Below are 27,569 nucleotides of genomic sequence, written 5' to 3'. Positions count from 1 at the left end.
GTACAATTATACCTTAAAGCTGCCTCTGTTTTCTCTACTCCTAAGAATTAATATGAGGATTGTTTAGTGTTGGCAAGATAACCTGTTTGGCTGGTTTTACTGTTCTCTGTTCTGGAGTCTGGCACTGGTAAACGAGGAGGCAGGGTGGGGTGTGGGACAAGGGGAAGTTCGCTACCTTTCTGAGGAGGAAGAGCAGCTGGATCATGGGTCAGCAAACTTTTTACTTTTGTAGGGGATCATATGGTAAATATTTTAGGCTTGGTGGGTCCTGATCTGTCACATATTCTTTGTTTTTACAACTCTTTAAAAATGTAAAAACCATGCCTAAGTTGTGAACCTTATACAGACTGTTGCTGAATTTGGCCCAGAGGTCATGATGGTTTGCCAACCCCTGAACCAGGTAAAGACATTAGTTGACTGCTTAAAAGTGTTTGCTTTAGTGTTTTTGGGACATGCAGCCAGCGTAATTTTAGAAATTCTCAAATGATTGCGATCCAGAGAAACTCTGGCATAGGAAGTCAAAGTGACCCTATTGTCAGTCACCGTGGTTCATGGCACTCCAGGTAACTGCGGCCAGTGTGGCAGCAGCTGTCTAGTGGGGCAGAGGGATCACGCTGCGTCTTTCCCATGGGAGTGCTGGCCAAGGGTGTGCGGAGGGAATGGGAGAAGGGGACGGAGCCGTGTGGCCTAAGAATTCAGCTGGAATTAGACGGGTTTAAGGAATACCAGGACTCAGCAAATTAAGTTGTCTCAGAAATACGTCTAATTCTGTTGGGATGCAGTTAGAAATCTGGCATGTATAATCAGTTTGACTTGTTTATAAAAATGAAAGCAGGTTTGTACCTTGGATTCTGAGAAGAACACCAAATTCTGATGCATGAGTCCTGGTTGGCCTTGTGGTTTTTGTCTGATCACAAGCAGTTCTGTAGAGCAGGACTGGCATGAAGGACGTGTTCGTGGGTCTCAGGGTGGTCTGGGAGACGGAGAGCACAGTGGGTGAAGAGCCGGGCTCTGAGACAGATCCACGTGTCCAAATTCCTACTCCACCACCTCCTGGCTGTGTGATCCTGGGTAACTTACTTCATCCTCTAAGCCTCAGTTTCCTCACCTGTAAATAGCAGTGGTGATGATAACTCCACCACAGGGGTGCTGTGAGAATTAAGTGGGGATATATATGAAATGCCTATTATATTAGCTCAATGTCCGTTATGATGTTAGTATTTGGTAAATGTTGGCAATAATAATGGTGACAAGAATGTGGAAGATATCGAGGATCAAATGCAGGAAGTAGTATTTGTGACTTGGTGCCACTGAACTATCATGTCTTTTAATCGTTTGATGTTTGGGAATATCATGGGAGCAGTGATGGGTCAGGAGTCAGGGAACTGGGTGTGTGTCTACCTTGCTTGATTTCCTAGTGGTAAAACCAGAAATACGTGTTGACAGGTTGTGATGTTGCATGTGAAAGGGCTTTGAATTCTGTAAAGCATTGCACAAAATTTAAAGTTAGTAACCTTTCCTTTATTGGCCTTCTTGATCTTCTTAATGTGTTGGAATAGAGCCAGAAGTTGATATGTGTGAGGCCAAAATGATTGTCAGAGGGACTTGTTAGGGTGTTCCCAAGTTCAGGACTTGCATTGGTAAATTGTGGTTAGGGGTGAGTAATATAAAGCTGGAATCCTTTTGTAAGATATTTGAAATAGTGGAATTTTAAAAGGGAGTGACTATATGAAGTGAAAGAAGCCTATCTAAAAAGGCTACATACTGTCTGATTCCAACTATATTCTGGAAAAAGCTAAACTGTGGAGACAGTGAAAAGATTATTGATTACTAGGGAAGGGTGAATAATCAAAACACAGGATTTTTAGGGCAGTGAAAATATTCAGTATAGTACTGTAATGGTGGATACACATATCATTATACCTTTGTCCAAACCCATAGAATGTATACCAAGAGTGAATCATAATGTAAACTATGGACTTTGGGTGATTATGATGTGCTAACGTAGATTCATAAATTATAACAAATGTAGTTCTCTGGCGGGGGATATTGATAACAGGGGAGGCTGTTACATGTGTGGGGGCAAGCATTTTTAAACAATCAACTAATCAACTAAAGCAAACACTTTTAAGCAGTCAACTAATGTCTTCACCTAGTTCAGGGGTTGGCAAACCATCATGACCTCTGGGCCAAATCCAGCAATGGTCTGTTTTTATAAGGCTCATGACATAGGTATGGGAGTGCCTATGTCATGTTACATATGTATATTTTTATATAAGTCATATATAAAAATCATTATTTTACATTTTTAAAAATTAAGGTGAACTTGACATAAAATTAACCATTTTAAGGTGAAAAATTTAGTGGCATTTACAGTGTTACACAACCACCAATGCTACCTACTTCCACAGCATTGTCTTCACTCCAGAAGGAAACCCCAAGTGTATTAAGCAGCTGGCCCCTATTTTCCCCTCCCTCAACTCCTTGCAACCAGGAGTTCTGTCTGTAGATTTACCTATTCTGGATATTTCATAAAAATAGAACTGTAAAATATGCTTTTTTTGTGCCCGACTGGCTTCATTCATTTAGCATAAAGTTTAGCATAAAGAGGTATAAGAGAAATCTTTGTACTTCCTTCTTAATTTTGTTGTGAACCCAAAACTGCTCCAAAAAGTAGTCTTAAAAAACCAGAGTGGCCAGTGTGGGGAGATAGGCTAGAGGAGTTTAGTCTCTAGAAATGTGACATTGTCTTGTAAAATTAAAACTATGTATTTCCTTTTCCCCTGCAATTCCCTTTCTGGGATTTTACCCTGAAAATATATTTGCTTGTTCATTTTGTGTGCTAAATCATGTATTCACATGATTATTCATTACATTATTTATAGCAACACAAAAATGGAAACTTTGGTGTCCAACCTCAGAAAACCAGTTAACGAAAACATAGTACATTCTTACAGTTAAAAACTGTGTACCTGTAAAAAGTGAGGGGGCAAGAGTGATTAAACACACTTCCATGATATGTTAGGCTAAAAACAAAACACAAAGCAAGGTGAAGAACAGTGTTCATAGTAGACCATCATTACTGTTGCCAGGTTGAGGGATTGGGGATAGAAAAGATCCATCATGATTTACTTGTATAAGCATAGGATAGTGGGAAGAATACGAAGCTGGTAATAATGACTGTACCTAGACAAGAACTCAAGGGGACAGGTAAAAGAGAAATTTACTTTTCACAGAATACCTTCTTTATCTTTTCAAGTGTGCCTTCTATCCATAGATTTATATTTCTGTAGCCTGAGCGGCCACAGGTCATACCATTGGAGTTGAAAACTGTATGAAACCTCTGTGCATTTTCCTCCCACATTTGTGTCTGCTACCTGTTGCTCTGCCTAGTCTCTTTGACCTTGATGCCTTGAGAAGCTGGCACTGACCCTGGGTTTACCCTAAACAGTCCCCTACCCCCCAAACATATTGATGTTTGTCCTCTTGATTTCTGTGACTGACAGTGTTTCTGTTTCCACCTCTAGCTTTGGCAGCATGTAAGCAACTTCTTGCCAAGAACTCGGGTCACCGCTGAGAAAGGGGACCTTAGGGAGAAGAATATCCAGAGGAGACCAATGCCAGGAGCGTATGGAATTTCACTCACCGCAGGCAGTATGAGACATTCTGTGCCAGCATCTGTGTCCTACTGGCAAAGACCGTAGCTCTCCAGGTAGGAGGGCCCTGGAAGCAGCGTGCAGCAGGAAGCCTCTCTAGAGGAAGAATGGGGCCAGATATGAACTCTCTACAATGAACACAAGTTTCAGCTTATGAAGGAATTTTAAGTAAAACAATTATTTAATTTCCACATATTCAAGTTCAGTAGCCTTCTGTGTGAAGTGCCAGCAGTCACACACACCGCTTCCCCCAACCACAGGAGTTAATCAGGATTTCGCTGGCATCGAGTTGAACTCTTCTTGGTACTTCTGGCAATGACGGATCTTTGAGACAGATTTATCTGCTGAATGCTCTTGGGCAGGAAAATAAAGTAAAACTTCTGGAATCCGTGTAAGGGTGGCAGAGCACAGATCCCTCCTCACTGCTCAGTCACAGAAAGGCAGCCGGGACTCGAATGCTTATAGTGAAGATTGGTCCTGCCTCGCTCACCTCCAGAGCCCATCTGTTCCAGGAGACTCGGTATTTGGGGGCTGCCGGCTGTGCGTGGCTCTTTTTGTTACCATTCTCCTCCCAAGCCATTGAATGGTGTGAACTTTGGAATGGAGTCTGGTCGCTGCTGGGGACTCGCTTCCTTCCCCAGGCTGCTGCTGTCTTGAGAGGGCCGTCTGAAGGCTGCGCTTTGTTCTTGGGGAGGAGGCATCAGCCCGGCCTGGATCCTCCACCATGTTCCTGCTGCTGCCTTTTGATAGCCTGATTGTCAACCTCCTGGGCATCTCCCTGACTGTCCTCTTCACCCTCCTCCTTGTTTTCATCATAGTCCCCGCTATTTTTGGAGTCTCCTTTGGTATTCGAAAGCTCTACATGAAAACTTTGTTAAAAATTTTTGCGGTGAGTTGTGTTTTACACATGGTTGCTTCACAGAGGCAGAAAACAGTTGTTCTTCTCTGGTTGATTGTTCCCTTTTTTTATCGGATATGGGGAAAGTTGGGACAATGGGAAGTGGCATTTTGAGTAAAAAGAATAACTAAATGTGTACTTGTGAAAGCCTTCAGCAGTCTTTCTTTTGAGCTGAGGCACTTGTATGCTTGATTCACCTCAGCGAAGGAGCCTATGCCACGGCTCCATACCTCCCGTCTTTATTTCCGAGAGAGGGGCTTAAAGGAAAACGATAACCACCAGATCCCACTTTCTGTGTACTAGACACAGATCCAGAGCTGCTGCTAAAGTAGTCCCTTTCCGATAAGTATGGGAGAGTTTTTTCTCTCCTTCAAACATTTACCTTAAATAGGTTCTTGCATTTCAGACAAAAATAATTAACAGAGAAAGGGCATTCAATGAATTGCTTTATTTTTTTAAAGATAGAAGAGATGGGTAATAAATTTCTTATATGTCAGAACCTAATTAATTACACTGCTGGACCAAACTGGTCATACTGTCAAAGAAATGGGTGAGAAGGGTATTTCCTGGAAGCTGTTCTGTGCCTCAAGGCTTTTAATACCTATCTACAGATTTGGTGATTTGTTAAAAATATCTTTTCATCATCCCAAATCTTCAGGTATTTTTGAAACAATGTAGTATTATTTGTTCATACAGTATCGAATATTTCACAGAGTAATTTTATTCATTTTCCTTTGGATCCTTATAATTCTGCAGTGGACAGGACAGCATAAAATACCTAATTTTATCAATGAAGAAATAAAGACTCAGGAGGATATATGAAATGAGCTATATGAAATGTTACAGTGGGAAATTTTTTATGTATATCATTGAATATTTTGGTATTTAATATTTCTATAAAAATCATTATTTTACATTTTTAAAAATTAAGGTTACAGCCCTGGCTGGCGTAGCTCAGTGGATTGAGCACGGGCTGGGAACCAAAGTGTCCCAGGTTCGATTCCCAGCCAGGGTACATTCCTGGGTTGCAGGCCATAACCCCCAGCAACCGCACATTGATGCTTCTCTCTCTCTCCCTCTCTCCCTCCCCCCCTCCCTCCCTTCCCTCTCTAAAAATAAATAAATAAAATCTTTAAAAAAAAATTAAGGTTACATAAAATTAACCATTTTAAGGTGAAAAATTTAGTGGCATTTATTGTATTTACAGTGTTACACAACCACCAGCACTACCTACTTTCACAGCATTGTCTTCACTCCAGAAGGAAACCCCAAGTGTATTAAGCAGTTGGCCCCCATTTTCCCCTTCCTCAACTCCTTGCAACTAGGAGGGAGGCTGTTCTGTCTGTAGATTTACCTATTCTGGATATTTCATATAAATAGAATCATAAAATATGCTTTTTTTGTACCTAACTGGCTTCATTCATTTAGCATAAAATATTTGAGATTCATCCACATTGTAACATGTTTCAGTACTTTTTTTTTTAAGATTTTATTTATTTATTTTTAGAGAGGGAAGGGAGGGAGAAAGAGAGAGAAGCATCAATGTGCAGTTGCTGGGGGTCATGGCCTACAACCCAGGCATGTATCCTAGCTGGGAATCGAACCTGCGACACTTTGGTTCACAGCCCGCGTTCAGTCCACTGAGTTATGCCAGCCAGGGCTCAGTACTTTTTTTAAATAGTTGGATAATATTTTATTGTGTGTCTGTGCCATAATTGGCCTATCTGTTGATGGATTGTTTTTACTTTCTTGCTGTTGTCAGTAGTGCTGCTGTGTACACATGCACTTGTGTGAGTGCCTGTTTGCAGTGATGTGGTTTTCGAGCACAGCTTATGGTCTCCTGGGTCATCTAGCTCCTTACTACTCGGGGAGGTCTGGAGACCAGCAGCAGGGGTGCCCCTAAGAGCTGGTTAGAAATGCAGGTCTCAGGCCCACACCAGATCTTCTGAGTTCTAATTTGCATTTTGACAAGATCCGGGTGATTCATAGGCACATTGAAGTTTGAGAAGTGGTAGTCTAATCAATTGTTGGAATTGTTACTTTGCTAACGTATAGTGTTTATTTTAATTAATCAGGAAATCTAATTTTCCTCAATTTCAGTCCAAGAAAATCTTCAGTAGAGCCCAGGGTTCCTGTGAACTGTACCTTACTGCCCATGTCCCTTTGCCATTGTGAGAAAAACATTCACTGGTATAGAATGAGTGGAGCACCTGATACACTTTTAGGAGACAGCAGTCAGTGATGTCTAGCTTTTATTCAAGTTTATAAGGAAGTGACTAATTCATAGACCTACAGAAATTCTTGTTTTTTTAAAAAAAAAATTTATTTATTTTTAGAGACGGGGGAAGGAAGGGAGAAAAAGAGAGAGAGAAACATTAATGTAAGAAAGAAGCATTGATTGGTTGCCCCCAACTGGGGACCTGGCCAGCAACCCAGGCTCGTGCCCTGACTGGGAATTGAATTGGTGGCCTTTGGGTTCACAGGCCAGTGCTCAATCCACTGAGCCACATGAGTCAGGGTGGAAATCCTCATTTTTTAAACCATAGAAATAGGAATTATCAACCTAGGGTTCTTCTAGAGTAGCTAAAATTTTTTAACTTGGATCTCTTTGGGTGGGGCACAGGTCTGGAATCCATGAATATTCCCTACTCCATTTTGAAAATATCCCCCCAAATTAATACTTTAAAGTTCATAGCCAGGTAAATCCTTCTTACTGTGACTATAGTTTTAAATGTACATTCATGTGACTTTTAGGGTAGATTATAATTAACAATGGAAACTTCATTAAATATATATTGTTGGGGCAGTCCATAGGACTGGTCATCTTAAGCCTTCAGAGGCTCTGCTCACCACACCTTGAAAATCACTGGTTTGGGGCACAGTGGTTTAGAAGTGATAATGGAATTAATGTGTGTGTGTGTGTGTGTGTGTGTGTGTGTGTACTCATTTTGACCTCAAGATTTAGAATTTCAGGAACTAGCTTTGCAAGTCTTATTACCTAGAGGTGTGTTATCAGGCATTCAGCGGGCCCCAGGACTCCTGTCCTATTGCGCATTATGGATAATTACTTCTTGGTGGTAAGCTAGAGTGAGGGGTAGGCTAGGAAGAACTGGTGCATGCCAGCAAAGGCACAGGGTGTCTCTCTCTCCTCACCCCCTAGTAAAGGGTTACTGCTCTGAATAGATCTCAGCGGGCAGTAGGAACTGAATGCTGTTTTTTTGTCAGTGCTAGTATTAGATATAAGTTGGATTTGGCCAGCCTGGTTTTAGAACTTGGAAAGTATACATCGGTATATCCATGTACACATCTAAAATATACCTATATTTGTGGATGTTTTTTAATAGAAGACAGATCTTTATTTTGCCTTTTTTTAATCCTCTTCGTCCCCTCCCAAATTGGGTTGACATATATAATTTTGCAGCTAGAAGAAAGCTCAGAAATTATCTTAATTCTGTGGCTCTCCCCCCCAACTACATAATTGGAATCACCTGAGAAAGCATTTTAAAAGTGCTTATTTGGGAGCACTAGATTCTCCTCAGAGATTCTGATTTAATTGATCTGGATTGGCACTTTCAGAAAGTCCTCAAGTGATTCCTATGTCTGCCGTCAAAAGATGGAGTCTGATTGACTTCCTCTTGAATGGGACCTGCCTTATGACTTGGTTCTCACAAATGGAATGTGGTGTATGTGATGCTGTGTGATGTGTGAGATTAGGTTGAGAAAGGCAGTGCAACTGCTGCCTGACTCCTGGGGTGCTTGTCACTGGAACCCAGATGCCATGTTGTGAGGAAGCCCAAGCCACCTGTAGGTGTTCCAGCTCACAGCCCCGGGGGGCTCCGACATCAGGATCCCTGCATCAGCACCACATGCAGGGATGAGCAAGCCTTCGGAGGGGTCCAGCCCCCAGCCTTTCAGCCACCAGGCTGATGCCGACTCTGCAGTTTGCAGAATCCTGAGCAAAACAAATGATGGTAGTGTTTTAAGCTACTGAGTTATGGGGTGGTTTGTTAAACAGCAATAGAAAACCAGACAATATAATATTAAAGAATTTTAAACATTCATTTATGTCCTCCAGTTTACAACACCTTAAAATTTTTTTGGCATTACCTTTCAGTCTTCAACAAAACATGTTAATATTTTCTGGTTGTGTTAATAGCGTGCACGTACACTTTGTATCTACATTCTCTTTTTATCAGCCATTTTTTCATTGTACTAGATAATCTTCATAAAGACTTTTAAAACTGGATAGCTGATAGGCCATATCCCAGTGCTTTTGGTAGACCTAAGTAAGCCCTGGCTTCACAGCTAGTGTCCCATGATTAGCTCCTTTTTCTGTGCAAAAGAAACTGCATATAATACCTGCCAAGGAAGGATTGTAAAGGAATATGGGTGGGCCAGTGTCTCTTTTCTGGAAGGAGTTCCCTCTCCTGGAAGACTTAACTCAGTGCAGGTCCTGTTAATGCTGAGTCAGAAAATCTTTCTGTGCAGGGGACAGCATGTTATTTAAAGTGTTTTAGTTTTCATAATGTTTCTGCTTCAGATTTACCCCCAAGACAGTGGTCATGGTATTATTTGGGGTAGAATTCCTAGGAGTGGACTTGACTGAGTTGAGGATGATTTCGGAAGGCAGAAAGAAGAAAGACTGGTTATAGAGGACGAAGGTGAGAATCAGTGGCCTGTGAGTTTTCTTGCCTGCTGTGGAAAGAGTTGATCAGGTCAGGTCGGAGAACGTGGGAGAATTGTAATCTGACTGACATTAAACTCCAAAGCAGAATTGGTGGGTGGAGAGTCACTGACACTGTGAGGAAATTGAGGAGAATGTACAAGTAGTGGCAGTGTGGTGGGGTGGGCATGAGTGTGTGAGTCAAGTGGCCCTTAGCTTTAAATCCAGGGCTTTTCCTGCCGAGTTTTCCTGCCAAAACTCGGTCAAGTTTTGGACCCAGTGAGGTCCAAAACTCGACCTCACTCATCAGACTTTCCAGTCTGCTTCCTCATCTAGAGGATGGGAATAGTAATAGTAACATCATACGATTATAAGTGAAAGAGGTAATTTTAATCAGACATGTCCTTCCTGCCCCCATGAGAAGGGTGATTTTAACATACCTCTGAGTAGCTTACAGGATGAAATCAAGAAGAGAATGTGGTTGTGATGGAGAAGGTGATTTGGAAGTAGTTTTAGGTTTTATCATTTGGGGGTTATCTTTTCATATGGACCTTGTGTTGGTTAATTAAATGTAACCCTTATTGACTGCCTATTAAGTGCAAGGCACTTTTTCTGCTGGAATGCAAACATGGATAGTTTCTGGCTACTACCCCTCAAGATATTTATAGTCTAGTTGGAACAACAGATACATGTTTCCATAACTGATTCACGATGTGGTGCTGGTTAAAATAGCCAAAGATTAATTCTGACTGCAGGAATTGGGCAGATACCAGTTCATGTAAGAGCTGGCATTTAACTGGATCTCAGAAAAATCACTTTAGAAATGCAGATGAGAAGATACAGTCTTGTTTAGAGGTAGTACGTAGTTCTGTAGAGCAAAAACATTGGGTGCATGGAGGGAATGAGGTAGACTGTAAAGCCAAATATTTCCTTAGGCATTGAGAAGCCATTGAAGGATTTTGAGCAAAGGAGTGACATGGTCAGGCTGGCAGCATATGTTTGGACTGATTGGAGGAAACAAGTTACAGCTCTCTTTCGAGCTGTTGCATTAGTAGTGTAGGCAAAAGAAGCAGCCAGTGAAATAAGGCAGGAGCATGACAGGCGAAGCCGCTGTAAAAGACGGTCAGTTCCAGGGGAGATTGATAGGAGTTGCTGACAGATGGGAAGTCTGAAAGCTTGGATGGCAGCGTGATAGTGATCCCAGCACCAGAGGAGGAAGGCCAGAGGGAGGGGTGCGCACTGCGGGTTGGAAGAAAGTACACTGCCTTTAAATCTCAGCCTGCTGGGTGGTGAGGGCTGGTTGGACTTGGTGTGGAGATGGTCAGCCAGGGACTGGAATGTGAGGTTGGCTCTTCAGTGAAGTCAGGATTTATGGATTTGGCAGTAACTACTTAGAGGTTATAGCTGAAGCAAGGAGAGAAAAGAGAGTTGTTAAAAGATTCAGCTTTTGCCTGGATCATAGAAGATTGTGGTTGATGGGAACTGGACTTTTTTTAAGGGCCTGATTCTTGGGTATATCTAGTTAGTTCATGGGGAAGTGCAATGGAAGTCGATTGCAAAGATGTTTGTGCTGAGATTATTGTTGCTCATACTGTTAGTCCTTAATCACGTGATTAGTTCTCTGTCTGGTAGAAGCTGAAAAGGGAATAGTTTCGTAATCATACTGACAGTATAGTAAATGGCATCTCCCAGGGTATGTGAGAGGAGGGTTATAGGGGAATGAACGCTGAACCTAGGATTCTCAGTTTTATTCTGGATATCGGAGCACTGTACTTAAAGTGACAGCACAGAGAACCAGTCGTACAGTCGTCAGACGTTGCTGGTGTGCAGCACCCCGTCACTCAGTCCTCCGTCACTCAGTCCTCCGACCAGGGTGAGCAACCCAGCCGTGCCTTCACAGGCTGTTCCCCGCTCACAGCCGGGGTCCTCCAGCCCTGCCCTCTTTTCTCCTACCCTTGTGACTGGACAGTTCTTTCCTAAACACAGAAGCATTTTGTAATGTACCCGAAATTCAAAAGGTAAAGCTAGAAGTACAAAGCCCAAAGGTAAGGGGACGTTTGTGACAGAGCTTTGTCACACACGGAGATAGGAGACGTAGAACTTCATTTAAGCAGTACCTTTCCAGTGAAAACAGAAAGCCACAGCCATCGGAAATTTTGCACAGGGAAGCCACCCTCACAGGCATAAATTCTAGCGCTTGTGAGGCCTGATGGCATACATTACCCGCCTATTGCATCCCAATCCAAGCATCAGAACTGTCAGTTCAGAACCAGTTCTGATGGCGTGCTGTTTTCTGATTCTGACTACGCTTGTAACACTAACGCTGAGTCTCGGCCAGAATGGAAAGCCCCACACTCGGGTTGAGTGACGGGTCTGTATGCCAGGCTTCTTGTGAGCTCTCTAGCCCCGTATTCACCCCTTCCCTAGGTAAATTCCCAGATGAAATTCACCTTCCTCCATTTTAGGAGTTATATTTACATTTTCTTCTAGGGAAGATTATCCATGCATAGAGCCAGAAGACATCAATGGCTAAATATCTGACATAGAAAATGGGTATATATGAGTTTTCCTGCCATAGACCTTCCTTTGAGTGGGTGACTCTGTAAGCCTTCTGGTTTGTTTGTTTTGTTTTGTTTTAAGACAGTGGAGTTTGGAGAAATTTCCAGATGAGGTCAGATTACTGTTTAAACCTGTGTCCTGCTTTTGGCTCTGCTAGACCATGTAAAGCAATCTTGCTCATAACTTCAGGCTGTGCCAGAAAAGTCCACACCAAATGCTTTGGTCCATGTGGATTTTGCTATGTCGTGAATGATAGGGTTCTTTCCCACCTTGCATAATGAAACAGAAGTTTGTCAAGACCCCCTTTAATATATCTGTTCTATTTCTTTGATCACCATGGACACAGCTTCCTATTTGGTGATAACGTATTCCAGTATGTAGTGAACAAGGTTACGCTTTCACCTCTCATTATTTAATAGTGGGAGAGACCCAGCCTCTGACTCTCTCTCTCTAATTAAAAGGATTTTAATGAAGGAAGGGAAGCTCTAGAGCTTCTCTCTTTTTTCCTTAAAGGTTTTATTTATTTTTAGAGAGAGGGTAAGGGAAGAAGAAAGAGAGGGTTTGATTGGTTGCCTCTCACACACGCCCAACTGGAGATGGAACTCACAACCCAGACGTGTCCTGACCAGGAATCAACCAGCGACCTTTCAGGTCACAGGCCAGCACTCAGTCCACTGAGCCGTATCAGCCAGGATTGTAGTTAGAGTTTTATGCAATTGCCCAAGTTCTGTCACACAAAATTTCATGACTCTAAGTGACCTCGTGATGTAGGAAGTTAACACATTATTATTTTACTTTGTAGATAGAAAAGACTAACATTCAGAGTGTTGGAATGAGTTACTTAAGGGACATAAGTGTCAAACTTGGGATTTGAACCTAGACTTTTTTAAATCTTGCAAATAGTGCTCTTTTTTCCCTAATGCTTTTTTTCCCCCTGTAACACAGAGCCCCTTGGGCCTTTCTATATAAACTAGAGTTCTCCTGTTAAAAAGGTACTCAGAGGTATTGGACAGTCCAGATATATATATATTATTTAAACCCTTTACTAAAAATTGTCTCTTTCTTGGACTAATTTGGGAGGTAGGCCGCATCAGGTGGCAGGTAGTAGCTAAAAGGAAGCTTGATTTTACTGTTCATGAATTGCTGCTGTTTGGTAGTAACTGCAGGTGAGGTCCACATAATGTCAGCTGGGCAGTTCCTTCAGGAACCGGAGACAGAGTTAGGTAGTGAGAAGCTAGAGGCTTGCCTGTGCTCCTTAGTCTCCAGCTGATGACTGTAGGCGACTTAACTCTTGGTCTTAGTTATCAAGGAGGGGCACTGCTCTAGGAGGAGCTTTGAGTTCACTTTAAGGATGGGTGTGTGCTTGGCTACAGGCTGACCTCAGGTGACAGGGCTTGAGGCTTTCACAGGATGGAAATGGAGGTGTTCATTCTTAACTCTTACTGTTTACACCCCCCTACAGTGGGCGACCTTGAGAATGGAGAGAGGAGCCAAAGAGAAGAACCACCAACTCTACAAGCCCTATACCAATGGTAAGCCTGGGTCTTGACCCTTACCCTAGAAGGTTCACTTGAAATATGTTTCTGAATGCTTTTAATTACACACAGACTCTTCTCTGTATCAAAGGTGGGCTGTGTGCTCTGGGTATGTTCACCACGTTTTCTTCCAGATTGACAGGGTGTTCTCTTTTGCAGGAATTATTGCAAAAGATCCCACTTCACTAGAAGAAGAGATCAAAGAAATTCGTCGAAGTGGCAGCAGTAAGGCTCTGGATAATACTCCAGAGTTTGAGCTCTCTGACATTTTCTACTTTTGCCGGAAAGGAATGGAAACCATTATGGATGATGAGGTGACAAAGAGATTCTCAGCAGAGGAGCTGGAGTCCTGGAACCTGCTGAGCAGGACCAATTACAACTTCCAGTATATCAGCCTCCGGCTCACTGTCTTATGGGGCTTAGGTGTGCTGATTCGGTACTGCTTCCTGCTGCCTCTCAGGTGAGGGCAGGGCCCGAGGGGACAAAGGGCTTGAGCTGCTGCTGCCTAAGCCCCTTGCATGATCTGCCTACCTGTGTCTCCCTGCTGTGTTTTCCCATTTTAGGAGGGAGAGTATGATCCTTTCATCAGTCAGTCCCTCTGACCCTTGAAAGGGCACACTGGTGGTTGTCCTGTAAAGGCCCTGGCTTCTCTTTGTGTCAGACAGAGATGGTCAGGTTTCTGAAGACAAATTGCTTGTCTAGATGGACTAAACACAGGGACAGGAGACATGTTGTACTTTCCGGCCGCTCCCCCCTGGGCAGGGCTAACTCTCTCCTACTCCAGTACAGAGGCAGCATTGATCTCTCGGTCTTGCTGCGCCCATCGCTTTCTCAGTATGCCCTGCCGGATGCTGGTACCTTCAGGCTCTATTTCCTGTTGCTCCACAGAGAAGCTGTGCTTCTGCCAGAGTTTAAAGCCAAGGGGCAGGGTAGGACAGCAGGTGCCTGAGGGCAGCACAGCAAGCAGCTGCCTGATGCCTAAGGGGAGATAGTGTCATCTGAGAGCCAGATCCATAGTGGCTATTAGTTTGTAGTCAGAATGATCTCTGGTTCTGATAGGCCTGCATGCATTTCTAGCTGGAACTCTAGGTTCTGGGTCATCAGGTCTTGGGGGTGGTTTCATGATGCCCATTTTTATTTTCACACAGTCAGTTCTATACCTAGTGCAAGGATTTGTTTGCTGTGTTTTAACTTGTCTTCTTATTACAGGATAGCTCTCGCTTTCACAGGGATTAGCCTTCTGGTGGTGGGCACAACCATGGTGGGATACTTGCCCAACGGGAGGTGAGTAGCGTGGGAGTGTCCCTGTCTGAAGGGTTCTGCAGTGGTGGCTCTGATACTGAAGGCCAGGCCACTTCTCGGGGCGCAGCCAAACCACAGAACCTTAACCCAATGATAAATTAACCCAGTGATTACAATGGCATCGGCACTGAAGTCTTGTTTTTTTACCAACCTTGATCTGTGACTGTTCATTTTGGCCTCCAGCCCTCTCACACTTCCCATTTTTAAAGACAGAAAGGAGAAACCACAAAACTCGACAGTCCACAGCTAGCAGATTTTACAGCATGTTGTTTAGTGTTGAGCATTCAACATGTGTTGACAAATTGGTAAGAGAATAAGAAATGTAGGTAGGGCTTCTTTATTTGTTCTGTGAAGGAGAAATCTCCTTCTGGGAAATACTGGAGCAGGCCAACATCTCTTCTGCCCAGGCCAGTTAGGAGATTCGACTCTGCCTTTGCCTTGCCTCGCCTGTAGGTGTAGACTAGAGGGGGAAGGAATCTAGTAGACTCAGCTGTGCAGGAAATTCCAAAGCTGTGAGGTTTAAACCCATTTACTTATGTGAATTTAAGCAGTTCTCATTTCTTTGTTTCCTCATGTGGGCATAAAAATGCTAATAAATTCCAGGATTTTACCATATACACTAATATTTATGAAAATACTTTGCAGACATAAAGGACTGTAGGCTGTGATTGTTAAATTGTTGGAGTCAGCAACTTTTCCTTTCTTCCTAACACGTAAAATAAAACCAAAAATCTTTGTCCTGTCGTTGCAGGTTTAAGGAGTTCATGAGTAAACATGTTCACCTAATGTGTTACCGGATCTGCGTGCGCGCCCTGACAGCCATCATTACCTACCACGACAGGTGAGGCCACTTGGTACGGTACACTGCCAGCGGGCAGTAGCGCTGGCAAACGGGACCCAGCTGCCACCGGCCAGCCAGGCTCGTTCTTTTCAGTTAGAGTCAATGACGCTGAGGTGAGGGGTGAGTTCAGACTAATTGTTTCACATGAATTTTTGTTGCTTTGCATACGTCCCAAACAGGAAAAACAGACCTAGAAACGGTGGCATCTGTGTGGCCAATCATACCTCTCCCATCGACGTCATCATTTTGGCCAGTGATGGCTATTATGCCATGGTAAGACTCCTTTCTGTTGCTTTCTTGGGCAAGGCTTCTTGCTTTAGAGGCTGGTCAGGGCTGAGAGGCTTCTGGGCCCTGCACTGGGCTCGCTCTTAAGGGTGTAAACAGATACACATGTTTTTATGTGTGGTCCCCAACCTAGATTTTTGCCTTTGTTTCTGGTGCTTTTGAGAACCCCATGGGACTTGAATAGCAAATATTCTGAGCAGAGTGACTGAAAGTTTGGTTGGAGATTAGACTTTGGATGTTTAGGTGACCTGGAAAGGGGTGAAGATGAGGGAGGATTTGAAAGGGCTGGGTTCAGTGGCATTGGAGAATCTGCCCAGGGCGGGGCGGCGGGGAGAACATTTTTACACACGGTACTGTTCAGCTTCATTATTTTGTTTTAGGATTTTCAACCATGTTTTTAATTATACATCTCTGGTATCACCAATTAAAAAGATAAATTTAAGATTCATGGCTTCTTAATAGTGAGAAACCTGTGGTTAGCAATAGTGTGAGAGGTTGGGGTGCTTATCTTGTGGGAGCTGGGCCTTTCTCCACAGTGAAGGGGATTTGTGTGAGGATGGCTTCACTACCAGTTACTCCTTTGTCTGAGATTAGGTGGGTCAAGCACACGGGGGACTCATGGGTGTGATTCAGAGAGCAGTGGTGAAGGCCTGCCCTCACATCTGGTTTGAGCGCTCTGAGGTGAAAGATCGCCACCTGGTGGCTAAAAGGTAAGTCGACACAATGCAATTCTATTTGACCAGTTACAGGGAAAGCATGCATTTAAGAGGTAGTTATCCTTCCACAGTGAAATTATAGTGTCTTGTACACTGAGCCTATACTGCTTTCACAATAAAGATATTTTTTCTAAGACATGGAACATGAAAGGTATAGAAACACTAATATTATTTACCAAGTTAGTAGTGTTTCTAAACCTTTATTTCTTGTACCCATTGTAATAAACAACATGTACTTTTAATGCTGTTTGAAATCTCAAAATCAATTCATATCACAAATAAAAACAAACTTAGGGCAGTGTAACAAAGTGCTGCTTTGTCTCCAAGCCTGAAAAGAAGGATAAATCGTGCAAGTGATGGCGTAAGCGTAGCGGTATTACTGAGAGGAACCCAGACGCAGCCGAGGCCCCCTTCCGTAGGAACAAAGGCACCTGCCGTCGAAGTCCCGTTGCTGCGTCTCTCAAGCACAGAGTGTGAAGTGGGTGACTTTACACGCAGCCCAGCAAGGCCGTTAGGAAGTTTGGTAGCAGGTGTTTATTAAGGGTGCTCTTCGCAAGGCCCTGGGCAGGTGTGTCCTGCGGATAGTTCCAAGTCTGAGCAGTGTCTTCTGTCCACAAACATCAGTACTTGATTGGGTAACTGTGTGAATTAACTAGTAGTCAGCTGATCTTCCCTATCCTTTCAAGTTTTATTTTTGTGAGATTCAGATTCTGGGGTTATAGAAGGCAGGGTCATATCTGTGCACTTGTTTTTATGCAACATCAAATGTCACATCTATGTGGGTTATTTATAAATGCATTTTGGTACTAATGGACATAACACTGTCTGACCCTTTGTTTTACTTTTCTCTTCTGAAGACTGAGTGAGCACGTGCAGGATAAAAGCAAGCTGCCTATCCTCATCTTCCCAGAGGGTAAGAAGGCGTTGGCCACCACAGAGCTTCTGTGGGGAAGGCCGTGCGGGATGGGGGCTCCGACGTGGCCTCAGCCAAGTCCCTCAGCCTTTGCTGGGCTTGTCTGTTTTCACTGGATGATGTTAGGTGCCTTTAGATTGGTTGTGGGACTAAAACCCACAGAAATTTAGAATTTGGACTAAGTGCCATAGTGTGAACTTCCTCAACACAGGAATCCCTTTCCTAGTGTTGCTGAAAGGCTCTTTGAGCTTCCTGTGGAGTTCCTGCTAAAACCTGCTAAGTCTGCTGGGTGTCTCTGGCCTTTTGTCTAGGCTGGCGCATGTGAATCAGGAATGTGACCCTATAATAAGGGAATGGGAAGTAGATGAATATTTTGTTCATCTCTGATAAGTTCATTCATAAGCTAGAGAGACGACAGATTTATTCTGTTTGAAGAATCATTAGAATCATTATTATATTCAGTCCTTAAACTCCTTGTCTCTGGGATAAAGGACCAAAAGAAATAGCATTTTATTCTCTCCTGCATTTTAGGAACCTGCATCAATAATACATCAGTGATGATGTTCAAAAAGGGAAGTTTTGAAATTGGAGCCACGGTTTACCCAGTTGCTATCAAGGTACAAGACCTCTGAGGGTACATTGGTCGTTGTGGCCACTGCCACGAACTGGATGCAGCAAGAGAAGACAGAGGAAGGAGCTGGTGTCACCATCAGCGGGTGGATCCTCTCCAGCAGAGCAGCCTAGGGCTGGGCCGGGTTAAGTGCTTAGGAGAATATAACATTGTTCGCAACCTGTTAGAAAGAACTCAGAGTATTGAAACTTGGAACAGCCAGATTCCAACCCACACCTTCCCACCCCCAGCAGATTTAGGAAGTGGAAAACGCTTTTGAGCTTTGTACATTTCCCCCCACTTATTTCCTCTGTCTTCATAACCCTAGCTGGAATGTCAGGTGTTCACCTGGAGAGGTGGCCTATGCAGGGAGTGGGGTGTGTGGCTGCCCAGCTGGATTTGTGTATTTGCCGGATGGGTGCAGATGTGTCCTTAGGACCGAAGGAAGAAACAGGTCCACTGATTTGGGCCGTGATCTCTTCTGTGTGCCGAGGACCCCTATACAAGTGAAATGGATCTTAGGAGCTTGTCTAGTCTATCCCTCCACCTTTTAGGAAATTGTGCTTCTAACTGTTCAAACTCACCTAGAGAGATGGATTCAGTTAGCCAGTCAGTTTCCCTTTTTTCTTGTCCTCCTTCCATCTGCCCCTTCACATTCATCTGTTTTATAAATACATAGTATTATTTCTAAAAGTTTGCTGTTACATTATTACTTCTAAAGAGCGCAGGCTATGGTCAGTATGTAAAGTATTTAGACTGAAATCAGGGTAAAACAGTGAGTAAATTTGAGCTGTGCTTAGAATTTAGTCACCATACTTATGCAAGGGTCTGTTTGTTATCTGCAGAGCATTCTGTAGAAATACTTCGTATTTTCATTTTGCCAGCACAGCTGGTACAGCGGGAGGTTGGGAGGGGGCGGTGCTCCTCTTAGTTGAGCAAAGGCTTACCAGCCCCTCCCCTTTTACCAGGTGGGCAAAGCACCAGGGCAGGGATGGCCAGTGAATAGTGGGTGCAGGGTAACTAACCCAGGGGTCAGGGTGCTCGAGGGATTTGTGGGGGATGCTCTGATGCCGTGTGTGGGAACAGCAAGAAAGAAAACAGTCCGTGAGCCGTGTCACTGTGGGTGCAGGAGTGGGGAGTGGCGTTTCTGCCACGTGCACACCATCCTGCATCTTAACGTACTGCGAGTCCAGTGCTTCCCCATGTGTGTTTATCAGACACAAACTACTGGAGAGGCCATCTTGCTCACTCCACAACATTGGCTCTCGGATCTTAGCTACATCAGCATCCCCTGGACGGGTTGTGAAAATGTGGGTGCCCGGGCTTGCGTTTCTGACCCACTCCTGGGTGCCGCTGATGCTGCGGCAGGAGCCACACTGTGCGAGCCCTGCTCTGGAGCAGTGGTCTTCGCCGGTTTTGGAACCTAGGCCCTTGGGCGGTTTTGACTCCTCTGCAAAGGAAAAGGCATGTAAATTTTACATATAATTTCTTCCCATTCACAAATGAAAGCCCACATAAGATTGAGAACTGCTCCACAGATACTTTCTAGTTTTTATGATGTTCTTGGTAACAAACCTTGGCTAACCTTAGCAATTTCATGACTCTTACTACATTTCCACCAAAATTGTCATCGATTTTGAGCAGTTTATTGTTGTTTTGAGCTTTTTGCCTTGTTTTTCTGTCTGTAGGGTCTGCCCAGCATGGAGTACAGAATTAGCCCTAAACAAAGGACTCTCACCCTCTGACAACATACCACACTTTTTAATTTATATAGTGCTTTACAAAATAGAACACTTTCTTTGTTCAAATCATACACATTAGCTTCTGTTTAAAACTCATTCTTCTCCTTTATTTCCTTTTGGTGTTATAATGTGAGGTCATTAAGCCTTCTGTAGTTACATCTAAATTTCTTAGTTTCTGTAATTAAATCTAAATGTCTTCGTTTCAGTAGTCAGTTTCTCAGCTAGGCATGAAGATCCAGTTCCTGTTCTGAGAGGTAGAAAACTCAGGCTTGAAAAGCCAACGAGATCCCACAGCCCAGACGTCCCGCTGCCTCGAGCGCGAGGGGCGCCCACACAGCCTCCCGCCCGTGCTGCTCTGCAGCCCCCCCGGGCCGGGGCCCTGTCCACGGCCTTAGATTTCCATGGCCTTCCATGGCCTTAGACCTGGCAATTCCGTGGTCTTAGATTTTTTTTCACCTCTGGTCCTAGCTAGGTTTTATAATCACACAAAGTCAGTCCAATGGCTTGTGATGACAGCCTTTCAGGCATCTGATAGCAGTCTCATGACGCTTTGGCCGGGGCCTCTCCATCCATGCTTACCTGCCGCTTAATTTATTCTTCTGTTTTGTGAGAATGAGGGTCACAGCTTTGGCCACACTTCCCACAAAGTGCCATTGAGGTACAGCTCTTGCCTCCATTAGAGTCATTAGCAAACGAAAATATCTGGTGAGGAGGTGCCTCGCCGGCTGTGTGTCCACTCAGTCACCCGCACTGGGTTTAATCAGAGCAGAGCTTCCTGCTTAAACAGGTGGTTGGTTTTGTCAGAAGCGTAATTACAGAAGCATATCATAAGCGCTCTGATTGTTTTCTGTTTGAGGCACTAGAAATGATATTTAAAGGTTGGTAGGTAGGAAAATGTTTTTATTTGGTGGAGGTACATGTACTGATGAGTGAAAAGCATGAAGCGGTAGGGTGTGTAAGAGGGGAAGGGGATAGATGAGGTGAGTATGGCGAAATGTTGGTAATTGTGGAATCTGGGGAATGGGTTTATGGGAGTATATTAGCCTATTCACTGTTTTTGGATGTGCTTGAAAACTTAAATAGTAACCTATATGTACCAACAAGGGAGCGAGATAGGAAACTAATCAAAGAGGAGGGACACCTGTTTGAGGAAGGCCGTCTTCCCCAAGGACTTGCAGCGGGATCTTGGATGGGTCAGAGGAGGCTAATGTTCCCAGAGGCCAGAACTGCCCGGGCGTAGGTTACTTTAGAAATGTTCCCAGAGCGGGCTGGAGGTCTCTTTCTGTTACTGACACTGCCCCAGGGGGTGCATTCATTGTTAGAGCTGCTGACTTCTTACCATCAGCTTCCTGCTGTTTTTCAGTACGACCCTCAGTTCGGTGATGCCTTCTTCAACAGCAGCAAATATGGAATGGTGACGTACCTGCTGCGAATGATGACCAGCTGGGCCATTGTCTGCAGTGTCTGGTACCTGCCCCCCATGACCAGAGAGGTGGGTACCCCAGCTTGCAGAGGTCTTCCCTTGGCTCTGCTTGACCATGAGCCTGGGTGAAGTGGTCTCATTCACTTTCTTACAGACGGATGAAGATGCCGTCCAGTTTGCGAATAGGGTGAAATCCGCCATTGCCAGACAGGGAGGACTCGTGGACCTGCTGTGGTGAGTCAAAGCCAGATCTGATGGGCCGAGTCGAGGAGAACGTGAATTTCTGAAGGAAGTGCTAAATTGTTGACCCCAGTTTCAGAGACTCCCCCTCTCCCTGGTTTAGAGAAAGATGCTCACCAGCCCTGGAGAGGGGGCAGTTTGGCCGCTCTCTGCTAGTTCCAGCTCAGAAGTGCCTGCTGTTAGCTTGGTCTCGGGCAACATGGAGCTGAACTGAGCCTCTCTGGGGTTTGGACCAGTCTGCCAGGGCACCCAAGCTGTCCTTGCCTGATGCTGGGCTGGAAACCTCACAGGGGTACTGGGCTCTCTGATCACATGTATTTGGCAAAACTGAGTCATCTTTAGATAAAGACCAGAGTTTCTGTGTTTGCATTTAGAGTGCTACCTACTGGAGCAGGAATGGCCAACATTTTCTGTAGAGTTAGTAAACCTTCTAGACACTGGGCCTTGTGGCATGTCTTGCTGCATCTGCTTAACTCTGCCATTGTAGGATAAGGCAAACACAGAGCCAGCACATACACATGTGAACTCATGTGTTCCGGGAAAACTTCATTTACAGAAAGGTGCCGGACGGATTTGGCCCATGGTCGTAGTTTGCAGACCCTCATGCTAGAAGGAGACAATTACACTGCAGTTACAGGAGGGGGGTGGGACGAATGCTAGCTCGGGGACACGGTTCCAGCATCCTAGGGTCCCTTAGGGCTAAGCACAATGGTCAGCTTTAGAGGGCATTAGACTGAAGTGGGCTTTGTGGGGAAGGTGTGGAAATTCACATTTTAAACTGACCTGCAGCTTCTTAAGTCATAGCATAGCCCTCAGTCACGATGACACTATACTATACTGGTGCTGTATGTGGTGATCTCATTTCATCCTCAGAGTGAGTCCCTGAAGTTTGAACATTTTTACTCCCACTTTTCAGGTGGCAGACTGAAACTCAGAGACGTGAGGTGCTTTTCAAAGTCACAGAATAAAGCCCGGGGCCAGATTTTGAACGCAGGTCTGACAGGCTCGTGGAACTAGCTAGTGTCTGTCCACTGCTGCCCTTCCCTCTGCCTGAGGCCTCGTGACAACCAGGGAGCCGCTTTGAAAGGGAGCCGCTTTGAAAGGGTGCCCCTGCTGCGGGTCTGGAAGGGCGTGGCGGGTGCCGGGTCTTCCAGTGTGAGGTCCGCCCAGCAAAGGGGCTTCATCACAGACTTTTCCACCACTGACACCTCCGTAGCACAGAAGGCGGGGGGTGAGAAAGATGGAAAGTGGGTGTGGATTTTCATCAGTCATTGAAGATAGTGATAATTCTAGGACGTAGGCAAAGAGTTGGGGTGACAGATGGGAGCAAGTCCAAGTGTGGAGGATTCATTCGGGAAGATGGAGGGAGGTGCCAGGATTCAAGTAGGAACGTGTATTTCCCCTTGTGTTTGCTGTGTGCGTGAATTTGGGAAATCCTCGGGTCTGAACTTTACAGATTTTCTTTCTCAGGTCCAATTTACCAAGTATTGTAAGTTTCAGTATTTCTTAAAGCTTGCTTCACTTTTCATAATGCCAGAACACCTCCTTTACCTTTTGTAAGGTGAGGACAAATGTTGAAGAAGAAAGAATTTTAAACTCCTTGGCAGGTCTAAGCAATCAGAGGCCCTTGAGTACGAGCAGTGTATTCTGACCCCAGGCAGGAGTGAGAGTCTCGAGATAGGAAGGGTGGGCTCCGGGAGTCCGGGGCTGGCCCCTGGGCTCATCCTGGTGGGAGACCATGGAGGACCTCTGTTTCTGGCAGGTTTTTCTTAGGTTGGAGCTACAGGGAGCATCTGGCTGTGGTGTGTGGGTAGACGGGAAGTTTTGTTCGCTCTTACACACAGCCTTTCTCTCACAGGGACGGTGGCCTGAAGAGGGAGAAGGTGAAGGACGCGTTCAAGGAGGAGCAGCAGAAGCTGTACAGCAAGATGATTGTTGGGAACCATGAGGACAGGAGCCGGTCCTGAGCCGGTCCGGAGCCCGTGCCTCACGCTGCTGGAGCCGCCGTGCCCGAATCCTGCCACGGGGCCAGCCGGAGTCCTCGCCGCCGCCCCCCACTGCGCACTCTTTCCAGACTCCGGCCTGCAGGCTGCTCTGGGTCCCGGGACGCCAGCTTCTTCAGAGCTGCCCGGATCCCTGGGCTTGCTGTTCGAAGTGGGCACTTCGGGGTGTCCGGACGAGATGACTTCTCGTTTCTTTTCCAATGAGTCCGTTGGAGGAATGCCATTAAAGTCAGCTCTCCACCTGTGCACACACGGGGCTGCGTGGTTGGGAAGAATCAGTCACGGTCCATACTCCGGCCAGTAAGATGTTTGTTAGTCTGTTACAGATGCCCACGTGCCAGGGACTTGGCTGGGGGAGGGCTGCCTGCTCGCGAGGAGAAGCACTGCGAGGCAGTGTGGCCCGCCGGCCTGAGCATCGCCCCGGCTTTGGAGCTCTGCCGGCTCGCTACAGAGAAACTTGTCTGCAGGGGCCTTCGGCCAAGGGAAGTTCTGACTCCTCACCAAAGGGGAGGGCAGGAGGCAGGACGGACCTGTGACGAGTTTGTGGTGGGCACCAGGAGTCATTTCCTGTTCCAGCTCCAGTGGTCACCTCAGACTCCCATGTGACTTGCTCTTCATTAACATGTGCCTCAGTTTCCCCATCTGTGACCTGGATCAGGAGGGGAAGGCGGCGATACCTACCTCACAGGGTTGTTGTGGGGATGGAAGCGCTACCCTCGTGGAGGACAGCGGAGCTCGGCGTTCCCAGTGCGGCCCCGGGCAGGACGGGGTCTGGGCTCCTCGCGGCTGCCGGGGCGCGCTGCTGCCGGGCGGAGTGGCTTTGTGAGTAATAAAGTTGTCTTTGACGGTGAACCACGAGAGGGGTTTTCCCTTCACTCTGCCTCCCCTAGATGTGGCCCGAAGCAGTGAGTGTCTTATCAAAGTTACAGAAAGTAACCCCAGGGCTGGAAGGTGTCTAATTGACTTATGAGGAATAGTATTGTTCAGGAGAAGGTGAAGCACTCATATCAACGTTTGCTTGGCTGCCTCGTACATGTAGAATCCCCAGCATGATGGAGATGTGGATTTCTGCACGGATGGGAGCCGTGGGCCAGAGGTGTGTGGTGGGGCACCATTCTTTGAATTTGGGGGGAGAGTGCAAGGTGGCAGGGGCCATCTGAAAGGACGGGAAACCCACAGGGGAACGCTGGCACGGCAGGAGCTGAGACCCTGGAAGGGTGCATGCGGGACAGGACTGGCCACGGGCGTGTGGTGCGCCAGGGGCCCACACAGCCAGGGGAAACCAGATCCCGTGGCCGCCTGCGCCCACCTACAGTCACTGAAGGCAGGTCTGAAGCCAAGCCACTGTAGCTTCTTGCTGCTAGGGTCCCCCAGTTTGGGTTCCTCAGAAGAGAGCTGCCTCACCTCTACCGTTTGTCCATCTCTCCTCCCCCGTCCCTCCCCTCAGTCCGCACGGCACAGTCGGCACACCTTGCAGGACTTGGCACAGCCGTGGTGCCACCTCAACAAGGCCACTCCTGGGCCATGACCAGGGAGTGTGGGAAGGAAGCCCGGCTCCCTGAGGCTCCCGCTGGGGCAGCGCTTTGTCCTGCCCCCTCCCTCCTGCCTCCTGCCTTCCTGCTGCCTGCGCCCCCCCTCCCCCCCCATAGCTTCCATTTCCTCCGGCCTGCTAACCAGTGAAAACTTTCCTCTCAAATAAAAACACTATTGTGACTGTAAGAACAGCCTCTTATGAACTGTTTTACAAAGTATTCAAGATTAAACAGGGATTACCAGCCTTTATAAGAAGGAGTATTTACAGTGTTTCCAAGCTGTCTAGGATGATCTTTAAAAGTTGATTTTGAAGACCAAGGTCCCTTTTTATACTTCCCCTAAAAAAAAAAAGCTGCCTATTGATTAGTACATTTATTTTAGGATTTTCATAGGTATTTAATATTTTTATGTTTCTCACATCCTGTCCAACAAACTTTTCTGCTGACGACATAACACGATTACAGCCACCTGGTTTAGGGTCACTGCTCTGTAGAGAAGCATCGTGGAGACAAAGCAACGGTTATTTTCCTCTTTCACTAAGTGAGGAGGGGACATGAATGACAGCCCCCCAGAAAATCTCCGTAAAATTCTAATTCAGTGCTTGGCACAAGCTTGCGGACACATCAGACCGTGCTGTCACCTCAATGGCGACACTGCGGGCCCCGGGTTACCTGGGTCAGAATACCTGGTGTGGGGTAAGACTTCAAGGCACTGAGGGGTAGCAACAGAAGCATGTAAGACACAAAGTACGTTCACTCTCGTGATCCCAGCAGTGACAAGGATGTTCTCAGAGTAAAGCCAAGGGACATTGGTTAGTGGCGTTACCCTGGCCAGCCTCGAATGCCACTTCCAAGCCTGTCACACATCTTTGTTGTTGCAACTTAATTTGTGACTCTTCATCCGCAACTGAGCCCTTCTCATCTCTGCAATTTCTGTATGCTTTAAACCCATAGTTCAAACTTTGGCTTTAAGCTCTCCAGTCATCAGGGTTCAGAAATAAGAGAAGTCAGTTTGAAACAATTTGCTGCCTTCAAAACACGGGGGCTAGTGAAACTCAGTTCCTCAAGTGGGTGTCCCGCACGTGCAGCAGCGTCCCTGGAGTTCTAGGTGACTGGGCAGCGGTGGGTTTGATTGTGGATCCTGGAAAGACTTTTCCCACTCACACATGAGATTTTTTTTTCCAACCAGTGAGAGAAGGCCCTTTAAAAAGGCTAGTAAAATTCCCCGGGCAGCGGAAGCACAGTAGAGGGCTGTCGGCCAGGCCAGCGCTCAGCACACTAAGCTTGATGGAGCAGTTCGAGATGACATCCTTGTGACATCGTATAAACAACTTTGGAACTTGGCTCCCCACTGTGTCAGACCCCATTCCCTGCTGCTGCCCTTCACAGATTAAAAGCAGCTTGATGGGAGGCTGTCGGCAGGCAGCACTCCGCAGAGCCCCGAGCGCCCAGGCCGGCCTAGGGACGGGTGCTCGGGCAGCCCCCAGCATCAGCCCTGCCCAGCAGCACCCTACTGTGGTGAGCTCTGTGGCTCTGTGGAAGTCTTCTGGGACTAAAGATCCAGCCATTTCCTTCCTGGAATTGACCCAAAACTCAATGGTCTGGGGAGTTGTGCTTCCCACGGTTCCCGATGCACGAGAGCCCCCTGTGTCGGAGGTCCCCACCTGCCTGCTGTGCGTCTGGAGTGGCCAGACTCGGTTTCTCCAGTTGCCCTGGCACCGTGGGGCCGAAAGGGCAGCTGCACGCACACCGACTCCAGGACAGGCTAAGAGACGACCATCCAGCCATCCATCTTCCGCTGCACTAACACCCCTCTCCCCGAGTCAATATGTCTCTCTCCGATGGGAAAGTTAATAAATTTTGCTCTAGATTAAAAGTATTGATCATTTCATTTGTAAACGATAAATAAAAAAGGGGAACTTTTCATTGCACCAGGGGTAGCGTCTGGTGTATTTTGCTGGTGAAATTGCGCTAGCTGTCGGGGGGTGGGCTTCTCATATGCATTCTGGCTGGCCGGCTGCATTGATTTCCTATTAGTCTCCCAGCACCACCCAGTAACACATCATTTCAGTACCGGCTATTAATGGTCTTTTGATAAATAATCACTTGTAAGTCAATAAATTTTTATTAAACAGTGTGGCTCTTTGATTTATTAAAATCCGACCGTGTTTGTCTGGGAGAAAAGGGATGCTGAATTGAAGTGGAGGTTTTCATACATCTTCCTGACGCTGAGCAGTCACCGCACACTCCAGAGAAAAACAATTGCATTTTAACAGAAACAAAACAGCCGAGTTTGGAACTTGGACCCCGGGAAACTTTATCTCCGTCAGTCTGAGGCGTGCTCTACCGGGAGCGGCAGCAGGCCTGAGGGCGCCGTGTCAAGAACTTTGTGTTTGCTTCGGAGAGGGGTGAGGTTCCCAGGCTGCCCCTCCGCCTCCGCCTCGTCAGTTGCCTTCCGCGTGGCACGTGCCTTACCTGGACAGTAGATGGGTCCACTGGTCAGCCCTCCCCCCGCAGGAGGTGCACCCTGGTGATGGCGCCTTGGGCAAACAGACATTTGGGATCTGTGAGACAGGTGGGACTGCAGGGCCTTTAACCGTCCTGACCAAGTCACCAAAGGGGCATCCTGGGGCAGGAAATGCCAAGAGATG

The 27,569-nt window shown here is 46.1% G+C and overlaps 1 protein-coding gene across 5 annotated transcripts in view; it reads left to right on the top strand.

Moving 5' to 3' along the window:
- Window positions 1-27,055, top strand: part of GPAT4 (glycerol-3-phosphate acyltransferase 4) — a 38,088-nt gene extending 11,033 nt beyond the window's left edge. For 4 of the 5 annotated variants that reach the window (XM_036011569.1, XM_036011570.1, XM_028526495.2 and 1 more), the window contains 12 exons: window positions 3,528-4,545; window positions 13,239-13,308; window positions 13,471-13,771; window positions 14,521-14,595; window positions 15,365-15,454; window positions 15,634-15,727; window positions 16,334-16,449; window positions 17,313-17,368; window positions 17,900-17,985; window positions 21,084-21,212; window positions 21,298-21,377; window positions 23,242-24,242. In XM_036011569.1, the coding sequence (XP_035867462.1) occupies window positions 4,381-4,545; window positions 13,239-13,308; window positions 13,471-13,771; window positions 14,521-14,595; window positions 15,365-15,454; window positions 15,634-15,727; window positions 16,334-16,449; window positions 17,313-17,368; window positions 17,900-17,985; window positions 21,084-21,212; window positions 21,298-21,377; window positions 23,242-23,350 (1,371 nt within the window). In that variant the 5' untranslated portion in view covers window positions 3,528-4,380 and the 3' untranslated portion in view covers window positions 23,351-24,242. Of the gene's footprint in view, window positions 1-3,527; window positions 4,546-13,238; window positions 13,309-13,470; window positions 13,772-14,520; window positions 14,596-15,364; window positions 15,455-15,633; window positions 15,728-16,333; window positions 16,450-17,312; window positions 17,369-17,899; window positions 17,986-21,083; window positions 21,213-21,297; window positions 21,378-23,241 lie in introns of all 5 variants that reach the window. The other variant, XM_028526491.2, reaches the window with a different exon arrangement.
- Window positions 27,056-27,569: the final 514 nt, after the last annotated feature.

This window comes from Phyllostomus discolor, chromosome 11, assembly GCF_004126475.2.
Source record: "Phyllostomus discolor isolate MPI-MPIP mPhyDis1 chromosome 11, mPhyDis1.pri.v3, whole genome shotgun sequence".
NCBI classification, from domain to species: domain Eukaryota; kingdom Metazoa; phylum Chordata; class Mammalia; order Chiroptera; family Phyllostomidae; genus Phyllostomus; species Phyllostomus discolor.
Note: the sequence above shows the minus strand (reverse complement) of the source record. Positions and strands in the feature narration are given on the sequence as shown.